This window comes from Leptinotarsa decemlineata, unplaced genomic scaffold, assembly GCF_025532065.1.
Source record: "Leptinotarsa decemlineata unplaced genomic scaffold, Ldec_3_MD MMD2_tig00004677_RagTag_RagTag, whole genome shotgun sequence".
NCBI classification, from domain to species: domain Eukaryota; kingdom Metazoa; phylum Arthropoda; class Insecta; order Coleoptera; family Chrysomelidae; genus Leptinotarsa; species Leptinotarsa decemlineata.
Window position 1 is genome coordinate 615,019 of NW_027412610.1, and position 11,466 is coordinate 626,484.

At 33.4% G+C, this 11,466-nt stretch overlaps 2 protein-coding genes across 5 annotated transcripts; one reads left to right on the forward strand and one right to left on the reverse strand.

Annotated features, from left to right (window-relative positions):
• The first annotated feature begins 331 nt into the window (after window positions 1–331).
• On the forward strand, window positions 332–8,765 carry LOC141484143 (uncharacterized). 4 transcript variants are annotated; one of them, XR_012466500.1, is made up of 6 exons: window positions 332–1,362; window positions 1,420–5,894; window positions 6,491–6,562; window positions 7,056–7,127; window positions 7,504–8,089; window positions 8,150–8,765. XR_012466500.1 is itself a non-coding variant. In XM_074179228.1 (5 exons), the coding sequence occupies exons 4-5, from the start codon at window positions 7,508–7,510 to the stop codon at window positions 8,483–8,485; spliced, it is 918 nt and encodes a 305-aa protein (XP_074035329.1). In that variant the 5' UTR covers window positions 333–5,894; window positions 6,491–6,562; window positions 7,056–7,127; window positions 7,504–7,507; the 3' UTR covers window positions 8,486–8,765. The 4 variants fall into 4 exon arrangements, 2 of the variants coding, with proteins under 2 accessions (XP_074035329.1, XP_074035330.1); XR_012466501.1 differs by lacking the exon at window positions 6,491–6,562; XM_074179228.1 differs by having other exon boundaries at window positions 333–5,894.
• A 1,941-nt stretch (window positions 8,766–10,706) lies between these two features.
• On the reverse strand, window positions 10,707–11,217 carry LOC141484144 (uncharacterized). The gene is made up of 2 exons (XM_074179230.1): window positions 10,870–11,217; window positions 10,707–10,813 (listed from the first exon to the last, which is right to left on the reverse strand). The coding sequence occupies exons 1-2, from the start codon at window positions 11,215–11,217 to the stop codon at window positions 10,793–10,795; spliced, it is 369 nt and encodes a 122-aa protein (XP_074035331.1). The 3' UTR covers window positions 10,707–10,792.
• Between the last annotated feature and the right edge of the window lie 249 nt (window positions 11,218–11,466).

The following is an 11,466-nucleotide window of genomic DNA, read 5'->3' on the forward strand; positions in this document are numbered from 1 at the left end:
AAATTGTGACAATTTCTGGGGACAATTATCATAGTGAAAGAGAAGCAGCTAGGATATTTAATCACAGACATCCAAATCGACTTTCCATTGACAGAAGCACCGTCAGTAAAATTAACAAAACATTTAAAGAAACCGGTGCAGTCAGCAAACATATTTTAAAAAATAATCACCGAAGAAGAAATTTAAACGAAGGTGCTGTTTTAGATTATTTTAGAAACCATCCAAACAGAAGTTTACGAGTCGCCAGTAGTAGAGGGGAAAAGACGGGTCTGGACCTCCTCCCAAGGGTATGCCCCCCCAGATACACACCACTGACTGTGACCTTGATTCGTTTTTTTATTCTCTGTCTATGAGTTGACCTTGAGTTGTGTGTAACATGATGAGGTGAAACCCCTTTTTTACTCTCCGCCCATGACTGGCATTGAGATGTGTAATGAGGTGAAACCCCTTTTTTACTCCCCGCCCATGACTGGCATTGAGATTTGTGTGATGTCATGACCGTGAACCGCTTTTTACTGTACAGCTATGATTTGGCCTTGCATGGTCACATGACCTTGGAAATTTCCTAAGCGATTTCGAGCTTCGAACACGTCATATGACCTTGGGAAAAATTTTGAACGATATTACTGATGTATTACCTTGAGTTTGAGTGATATTTAATAAAATGACGTAGATTTACCTTGCATTGGAGTGGGGGGTTACGCACATATAACATGTGTGTTGTGAATGTTTCTTTTTTGTCCGTATTCTCATCATAATCGTGTGGTATTATATAAAAGATGTATACGTGTAGTGAATGTGGAAATAGTTTCACTCGAAGTGATAACTTGCGTCGTCATCAGCGAGAATCATGTATTCTTGCAAATAATGAAGGACCATCAATGTCGAAGAGGCCTAGGTTAAACGCTCCATTATCTCCAGAAATGCAAACCTGTTTGTGTTGCAATTTGAATATTGCAAGTGATCAGATGAATATTCATCGGAGGACTTTGCAACATAGAACAAATGCATGTATTCAATATGGGGACGGTGTTAAAATCATACGCACAGCATTCAAGTGTAGAATTGTGAGCTATAGAGTGGATAGTCAAAACCGTCACATTGATTACCCAACATTTTTCAATGAATTGAAGCAAAAAGTTTTTAAACTACTCGAAGAAGTGTTAGTTATCCATAAAAGTGTGAAAGTCAATATGGAGGTGTTTGGACGTTACTATCTTCAAACTAAGGAGAATTTAGAAGTAAAATCATTCAATAGTCCCAATCAAGTTGTCGATCAATCGATGGATTTGAATGTGATTTATAACATTTTTATTGATGCTTTAACTGCTCAAGCAATGGAATTTCAACATCGAGATTCAGGTAAGTGATGTATTCACAAAATTGGTTATTAGATGTGAAGAGAAAATAAATTTTCAGGTTGGACTATCGAGGAAATTCTGTTTATGGAAGTAAATGTTAACAAGTATAGTCCCCTTGGAGGCTCTTCTTATATCAAGTTACCCAAATTCATTGAGTTGAAGAAAAGTGTTGTGAATGTTATTAATCAAGATCAATACTGTTTTGCATGGGCTGTAACTTCAGCTTTGTATCCTGCCAGTGTGAGAGTGTGTGAAATTTCATCTTATCCTCACTTCTCTACCGTGTTGAATGTAGCAGGTATGGATTTTCCAGTAAAGTTGAAAGATATTCCTAAATTTGAGATTATGAATGATTGCTCTATCAATGTTTATGGTTTAGAAAAATGTTTCAAAAACGGTAAAGATTCATATGATGTTGTAGGCCCGTTACATTATTCGAAACGTAGACTTAATAGTCATGTGAATCTGCTTAATATAATGGATGATTCTGGTAACAGTCATTATTGTTGGATTAAAGATTTATCGAGATTAGTATCATCTCAAATATCAGCACATGAACATAGAAAATATTTCTGTGATGGTTGTTTATTATACTTTAGTAATGAGCGGGGTTTATTGCGACATCAATTGAATGATTGTAATCACATATCGACAACAACACCAACCCCTAAATTCAGAGTTGATAAATTCGGTGAATGCGTACCTGAGAATATTTTGAAATTTGAAAATATTGAGAAACAGTTGAGGGTTCCATTCACGGTGTATGGAGATTTTGAATCAATCCTTAAACCACTGCACACAAATGAGCCAAATCCTGCTAAGTCTTTCACAAATCGAACCTATCTTCATGAACCATACGCTTTCTCATATTTCATAAAGTGCTCTTTTGATGATTCAATTTCAAAATTCGTATTGTATAGAGGGGCTGATGCATCTAAAGTTTTCATTTCAAAGTTGGAGGCTGACGTCACCAATATATATCACAAATATTTGAAAAATATCGTTCCAATGAACCCTTTGACTGTTGAGGAAGAAAATGATTTCAATAATGCCACTACATGTGCTATATGTGGAAAGACATTCGAAGAGAATGACATTAAAATCCGTGATCATTGTCACCTGACAGGAAAAAAAAATATTGGGGCAACACATTCCATATGTAATCTCAATTTCAAATTGCCCAATTTCATTCCGATCATTTTCCATAATCTCAGTGGGTATGACTGTCACTTGTTCATAAAAGATTTATGCACCAATAAAAGTAAAGTTGACGTCCTCGCTCAAACTAAAGAGAAATATATTTCTTTCACGAAACATTTATTTATGGAAAACAAATTAAATCGAAATGGGCAATTGAAAAAAGTATTTTTGAAATTAAGGTTCATTGATAGTTTCAAATTTATGAGTGCATCTCTTCAAGAGTTGGGCGATAATTTAGATGAGAAACATTTTGTGAAAATGAGAAAACATTTTCCAGAAAATGATAAATTTAAACTTATGAGACAGAAAGGTGTTTTTCCATACAGTTTCATCGATTCTTTAGATAAATTGAATTATTCATCTATACCATCAAAGGCGGACTTTTTTGACAAACTGAATGAAAGACATATTTCTGATAATGAATATGATAGAGTGAAGCAGGTATGGAAAACATTCAATTGTCGTGATTTGGGTGAATATTCTGATATTTACTTAAAATCAGATGTTCTATTACTGTGTGATATTTTCGAAAATTTCAGAAACATGAGTTTGAGTACATATAAATTGGATCCTGCACATTATTTCACATCTCCAGGACTTTCTTGGGACGCTATGTTGAAATATACAGGCATCAAGTTGGAATTATTAACTGATATAGACATGGTGCATTTTTTTCAAAAAGGTATTCGTGGCGGTGTTAGTCAATGTTCGGAGAGACAGCACATTGCAAATAATCAATTCCTTCCAAATTATAATCCTAATGAAGCTTCATCATTTATCATGTATTTGGATGCAACAAATCTGTATGGTCATAGCATGTCTCAATCACTACCTTTTGGAGGGTTCACATGGTTGACCTCCGATGAAATAAGTAAACTAGATATCGTCAGTATTCCAGATGAAAATTCTCAAGGATACATTCTTGAAGTTGATATTCACTACCCCGTTGAAATGCACGATTTACATTCAGACTTACCATTTTTGGTTGAAAGTATCATACCGCCTGGGTCAAAGTCTAAAATAGCCAAACTTATACCTAATTTGAATGATAAAAATAAATATATCGTTCATTATAGAAATTTGAAACAGGCGCTTCGTAATGGTTTAAAGCTGATTAGAACCCATAGAGTTCTCAGATTCGATCAGTCACAATGGTTGAAAAAATATATCGATTTAAATACTAAACTGAGAAATGAAGCCACCAATAAGTTTGAGAAGAATTACTTCAAATTAAATGTGAACTCTATTTATGGGAAAACTTTGGAAAATGTTTACAACAGGAGAGACATTCGAATTGTTACACATTGGGAATCTATACGGGGAGGAATGGGTGCTAACGCTTTGATAGCTCGCCCTAATTTCAAAACATTATCCATAATTGCAGAAGACTTTGTAGTCATACATATGGATAAAGTTAAGGTTTGTTACAACAAACCATTGTATCTGGGGTTTAGTATATTGGATATGTCGAAAACTGTCATTTACGACTTTTTCTATGATGTTATTAAAAAACATTTCGGATCACGTTCTTCTCTTCTCTACACCGACACAGACTCTTTGATTTTGAAAATAATGACAGATAATTTTTATGAATTTATCATTGAGAATGTTGATAAATTTGACACTTCCAACTATCCGTTGGAAAATAAGTTCCATGTGCCAGTTACGAAGTCGGTAATTGGAAATATGAAAGACGAACTTCCAAACGATACTATTATTAGTTTTCATGGGACTGGAGCAAAAGCATATCACATCCAAAGTGTGTCAAATGAAATTAAAAGGGCTAAGGGTGTCAAAAAATCCGTGATTAAAAATCGGATTTCAATTGACGATTACATTAGGATTGTTGAAACAGGTGGAACAATATTGCGAAAGATGAATGTATTCAGAAGTGATTTACATGATATTTATACTTTGATGTGTAATAAAGTCGCTCTGTCGCATAACGATGATAAAAGATTCATAATTCCGAATACTACCAAAACATTACCTTGGGGTCATTCCGATATTGAATTTTATCAAACAAGCTCCCAACAGAATCTGAGAATTCTTTTGGAAGTAATGAAAGATTCCAACAATACCATCGATGAAAACCTAGATCTCCTTATTGCATTATTGGAAGAGCAATCGAGTAATTGAATTTTACAAATCTAATTTTTGCTTTTAACATTTTGGAAAATTCATATTTGACGAAAAGAATCGTTCAAATCGTTTGTGGTGTCACTATAAATTAGAATTAAGATTTCATGTTCATAAGTGATTGAGTCACAATTAGTTTAGCGCGAGTATATGATTTAGAAAAAATATTCAATTATTATATTTTATTCCAAAAACTGACAATTGCGCGTATTCGCCATTTTTGGGAAAAAAGGATGTTTAGTATCTAAGTTTTGTAACTTTGTGGGTAGAAAATATCGATATTCAAACAAAAATTTATGATTATATGTCTCTGAAGTCTAGACAATTTCATTATTTTATTGAAGGGAAGCGAGAAGATGTTTGGTTATTTGGAGAAAAAATATTTTATCATTATATGCTGTTGATGTCGAGACAATTTTCATTCTTTTATTGAAGGGATGCAAAAGGTTGTTTGGTTTATTTTTGGAGAGAAAATATTTTATGATTATATGGTGCAGTATTCTACTCAATCTCATTATTTCATTGAAGGTATGCCAAAGGATGATTGGTTTATTTGAAGAAAAAATTCGGGTAGGAAACCCTGACCGTAAAATCCATTAGCACGTTCAGAAGTGCATTGGCATATTTGAGATAGAAACCCTCGAAGAGTCCATTCAGGAACTTTTATAGCGTGTCTAGACAATATTATTTTATTGAAGGGATGCAAGAGGTTGAATGGTTTATTTGAAAAAAAATTCGGGTAGGAAACCCTGATCGTAAAATTCATTAGCACGTTCAGAGGTGCATTGACATAATTGAGGTAGAAACCGTCGAAATGTCCATTAGGATATTCGGGAAGTTTTATAGGGTGATAAAGGCGGAATTCTAACAATTTTGTGATTATATGACCCTGCACTCTGAACAATTGTAAAATCTCAAATTAGTTTCTACCAACAATAAACTGTTACTACCCTTTTCTTCCATTTTCAATTTTGTATCGTTGGGACAAATCATAAGACTCGAATTCAATCCCCACCAGAAAGGGCTGACCTTTCCGAACAGCAGAACAGAATCAGAAGGGACGACACATCATTCTGTTTTAGTATCTCTTACCCATCGAACTAACTTGCAGTGACACAGTTAAGTCAAGTGATATAGTTGACTCAAGCAACCCAATAATCATCAACGATTCTTAGCAGTTGAAGTTATCTCAATGTAAGTACAGTGTACTATATTATTCATTTCGAATTGAAAGGGTTATAATTTTAGGAGTGTTTAGTTTTTTGAATTTCTAATTTGTATTCAATTCAGTGTTCATATAAAATTATCTATTCCAAAAGTATTTTTTTTTGTGTACAATGGGTCACATGTGCCTAAGTGCGTGGGCTTACACTCACCCTTACTCTACAGATACAGATACAGATTGTGTAAATCAACTGATTTTGATGAAAGTAGATGTTTTCGAAAGAGAGTTTTTATTTATACTTAATATAACCTTGAATATTCTGAACAAAATTTGAATGTTTCTGAAAGGAAGTTGAGATGTGACGATGATATATGAAATTCTTTTCTGAAATTGCTTCCTTCTTTTCAGTTTCTAATTTTTTTGTATAATTCAGTGTTCATGTGAAATTATTAGTTCAGAGTTTTTTTTTCATATAATTCATTGTTTTCTATGAAAGTAGTTGTTTTTATGTAAACGTAATACAACCTTGAAAAGTGTGAAACAAGTTTGAAGGTTTCTAAAAGGACATTGAGATTTTGATGATGTTATATGGAATTCTTTTTTGAAATTGATTCCTTCCTTTCAGTTCAATAAAGCAGCCAGGTGAAGCAACTCCACCAAAGCCTTCAAATCTCAGCAGCTGAAAATTCATCTCGATGTAAGTACAACCTACTATATTATTCATATCAAACTGAAAAGGTTATATTTTAAGATGAGAATAATTTTGGTAAAGAACGGTTATTTATACTTAATACCTATAACCTTGAATATTCTGAACAAAATTTGAATGTTTCTGAAAGGAAGTTGAGATGTGACAATGATATATGAAATTCTTGTCTGAAATTGCTTCCTTCTTTTCAGTTTCAAATTTTTTTTTTTGTATAATTCAGTGTTCATATCAAATTATTAGTTCAGAGTTTTTTTTCATATAATTCATTGTTTTCTATGAAAGTAGTTGTTTTTTATGTGAACGTAATACAACCTTGAAAAGTGTGAAACAAGTTTGAAGGTTTCTAAAAGGTCATTGGTTTTTATGTGAACGTAATACAACCTTGAAAAGTGTGAAACAAGTTTGAAGGTTTCTAAAAGGTCATTGAGATTTTGATGATGTTATATGGAATTCTTTTTTGAAATTGATTCCTTCCTTTCAGTTCAATAAAGCAGCCAGGTGAAGCAACTCCATCAAAGCCTTCAAATCTTAGCAGCTGAAAATTCATCTCGATGTAAGTACAACCTAATATATTATTCATATCAAACTGAAAAGGTTATATTTTAAGATGAGAATAATTTTGGTAAAGAACGGTTTTTGTTTTTCTATAAAGTTTTTTTTTTGTATGATTCAGTGTTCATATGAAAGTAATTGATTTGAATGTAATTTTTGTTTCATGTAATTCAATGTTTTTTTGAAAGTAGTTGTTTTAGAAAGGGTACATTGTGATTAAAAGTTACTTCTTCGTATATAGTTACCTCTTTTGAAATTGCTTTTTCTGAAAGATTTCCACTGTTTTGTATCAAGGTGATGAAAAGAAAAGATGAAAACTTTTTTGTTAGCTAATTAAATTTAATCATATTATATTGTCTATTATTTTTTGATTTCAGAACCATGTCTTTGTTGAAAGAAGCTTTATTAAAACCATCAAGCTCTGTGAACCGATCAGAAATGTGTGAAATGGAGCGCAGGGATGTAATTGTCCACCAGAACGTGATCATTCAGGAAGGCGGGGAGATACCACAACCGGTGATGACTTCCATTCAGCAGATGCACAATGCTAAATCATTTTTAAATGGATTCAATCCAAATCATGTGGAGATGAATGACAATCCCTCAAACATTGATAATGTGATGGCGACTCACACCCAGAATCTTGATGAGTCACTTCCGAACTTATCACAAACTGTTGTGAGTAACATATTAGAGATGGAGGAAACATATTCGAAGAATATGGGATCTCCACATAGTTCAATCATTCAGAACAGTTCGGATGATGACCTTGAGAGACGAAAAAGAAAAAAAATGGAGAGTGATGAAAAAATAATGAAGAAGGCGAAGAAGTCTAAAAAGTCTACCTCGAAGTCGCCATCTAGAAGGAGACACAAGGCGAAACACGAAAAAAGGGATAAAGTCAAGTCGATAAAAGTGAGAGAGATGGAAGTCATAGCAGGACCTTCTACATCACTCCATCAGGTAATTATCATTACTCAAACGCGACAAGATGTTAGTTCATCATATCCTTTCATTCCACAGGTTCCTGAATACGATAATGTTAGTGCTGGAAGCACGCCTCCCCCAGCGATTGACCTCGAAAACTCAGACGATTGGTTTTCATTTATGAGATCCAGGAGAGACAAATTTCTAGAGATGTATCACGCTTACAATGGCTTCGAAACGGAATATAGAGCGAAGAAGGAAAAACTTGTTGAACTGGAAGAGCAAGTTTCTCTCCTCAAAGTGGAATGTGAACAAATGAGAGCAGCTCAACGAGAGAGATCTGCTCACATGAAAAAACTTTCTCCCAAAATTCGACAATTGGAAATCTTCAGTAAGGAGATACATGAAAATTCCATCATACATCTCTTGTAAAAATTTTTATCTTTCCCTATACATTTGCAATTCATGTATCATAATATTTTCTATATTATTTTCATATCTGTATTATTCAGAGCAATCGTGTCGAGAAATCTCCCCCAATAAATATTTTGTAAATATTTTTTTTTGTATGTTGCTAATAAAGTTATATGTGAGTGTCACTTTCTAGTCATATTTAAAAGTGTAAAATTGATTATTCATATTTGAAAAAATGAATAATGAATGTATCAGTTAATCATTTAGTTTAAAAAAAACAAAATAAAGTTATGTAATGCAATTTCTATTTATATGTAAAAAAGTATATTTTATATTTTGAAAAATAAATAAGGAAAATTATGATTAGTCATTTTTATTTCTAGAAAACAAATAATATTTATGTATCTTACTTTCTACTCATAACTAAAAGTGCAAATCTGATTATTTAAAAAATATATAAAAGTAACAATTAGAAAGTTATTTTCAATCTCTGAAAAAATTAAAATGATTGTAGCATTGATTATTAAATGTCGTCAATGCCACAGATCAAAAAAAAATTCTACATCCTATATTGAGATGGATGACTCAGATGAAGACAAATCAATGGTTATTTTTCAGAAAACAGAATGAGATTATCATTCATTACATTCAAAAGTTATCTGTCGAAAACAAAGTCAATCGTTAGGGTTAAAACTCCATGTCAGAGGGTATATGACATTTCATAACACAAGGTCGTATGAGATAGTAAAACCAAGGCCAAAACTCCATGTCGGAGGGTATATGACATTTCATAACACAAGGTCATATGAGATATAAATAAGTTGTGTTCATATATCGAGGTCATGTGACACAAAATATAATCAAGGTCATATGACACACATATCCCAAGGATTTGTAATGTTATTCATTGTCAATGTCGAAAGATTGGAAGTTTTCAGCTTTACATTGCAAGTAACTGACCACTTGTTCCCTCATAATGAATCAAGTGAAACCAAGGCCAAAACTCCATGTCGGAGGGTATATGACATTTCATAACACAAGGTCATAAGAGATATAAATAAGTTGTGTTCATATATCGAGGTCATGTGACAAATCCTTGGGAAATATCCCAAGGATTTGTGATGTCATTCATTGTCAATGTCGAAAGATTGGAGATTTTCAGCTTCACACTGCAAGTAACAGACCACTTGTTCCCTCATCATGAATCAAGTAACACCGGTTGTGCAAGAAGCCGATTCAACGAGTGAACCATATTTCGTTCCTTCTGAGGATTCAGCTTATGGAGACATTCAAGTTGAAATTATCAATTCAACGGGTGTGGACAACAACTTCGATGGATATTCAGACACCACAATTGATTTGGATGAGGACCGTGGTTTCGAATTCGACGCTGACGAATACGGTCTATTTGACGACCCAAATGATAGCGACGGCGACTTTGGTGTGATGAATGAATTTTTTCCAATCTTTCGGGATTCACCCAGCCCTGACCTTATGGAACCGTATTTGGATGAAGAAATTGTACAAAATCAATTCGCCGACCCCCCAGAAATCATTATGATAGCTGATTCTCCAGATCCTGAAATAGTCGTTATCGATGATGATCAGAATGGTTAGGTTACGCTAGTGTACTCGGAGTGTACATAATTTGGTTGGTGCACACGGAATACTGCGTGATTTGGGGCAGTGTTCAACCTAAGACATTATTTTATTGAAAACTGATTACTCATATCTATCACTTATAGATGTTAGAAAAAAATTAGGTAAGTTCAATACAAAATTCAATGTGAAAAATGAATGATGAATATAAAGATAAAGCCAATTGTTTGTTTCATCTCGTTTTGTGTTGATGTTGTCTCGAAAATTTGTTGTTGCAATGATTTTTATTTTTCAATTATCTACTATCTCTGATAGGTTTTAAATTATTAATATCATCAACACGAAAAAACGACTTTTTGAGCTCTGAAGAAGAATTCAATTGAATTCAAATCGTCGACTAGAATACAATTATTTTTTAAGAAAAAAACTTGGATGTCTCAACAATATACTTTAGTTTATCATGTATATTGTGTCAATCATATTTTTTGAGAAGGACTTTTCTTCTCCATCAAAAGGTTCATTATTAAAATAACATCAACAATAGTGAAATCAATGATATTTATTATAACATTTCATTGTGCAGGGACATTGTTACAAATAATGCATGCATCTAAACGGCGAAAATTCGTCAGAGGTCTGTCACAAGATTCACACCAAGTTTGAGTTATTTCCATCATCGATATAGTGTAATGTAAATCCATATGTTCATATTCGCCTCCATTATTTCTATTTCGATGGGAATAAAATCTAAAACAACACCAACATAATGTGTGGATGCTATCATTAATGCTTCGTATACGCACATGAGAGTCCGTCACACAGTACAGATCTAAATTATTTTCCACTGTCTCACTAATGTTCATCCACCGGCTCCCTATTATAATGTTGCCATTGTCTGTCGCTGGATCATCATCAATGCCTTCATCTTCAAGTTCTGGATCCATTACACCTTCATTATCCTGCAAATTATCAGCAGCAGCTATGGCTCCACCATCTTCTTGTGCTACATCGAATATATCGATTTCTCCTCCGATGTTATCTTCTCCTTCGATAATGATGTTGGGAAGTTCGTCTTCTTCATCCGAAAACCAATTATTTTCATCTTCAAGTGTCAACCTTGTCAAAACTTCATTAATTTTTGCAGAATTCATTTTTCTTTATTTCTGAGTGAAAAGCTTGAAGTTACTAATAGTACTAGTGAAGTGAAGTTTCAGAATCAGCATTCGATTTTTATGATTTGTTCGATTGTGGAGGTGGTAGCCCCACCACTCTTCTCCCTCTATTCTCTCTATCAGTTTATGATAGGAAAAATAGGTTCATGAGAGTGCAGTTGAATTTGTCAGTTGAATATTGCACCATCTAATAGTGAATACTAATATGCCTTTTCCGAAAGAATGGAA

Bases quoted from the DNA above. Each gene is read 5' to 3' on its own strand.
- LOC141484143 (XM_074179228.1), top strand. From the start codon at position 7,508: ATGTCTTTGTTGAAAGAAGCTTTATTAAAACCATCAAGCTCTGTGAAC. The intron at 8,090-8,149 runs GTAATTATCATT...TTCATTCCACAG, and splicing joins CTTCTACATCACTCCATCAG to GTTCCTGAATACGATAATGT.
- LOC141484144 (XM_074179230.1), bottom strand. From the start codon at position 11,217: ATGAATTCTGCAAAAATTAATGAAGTTTTGACAAGGTTGACACTTGAA. The intron at 10,814-10,869 runs GTGCGTATACGA...GTGTTGTTTTAG, and splicing joins ACTGTGTGACGGACTCTCAT to ATTTTATTCCCATCGAAATA.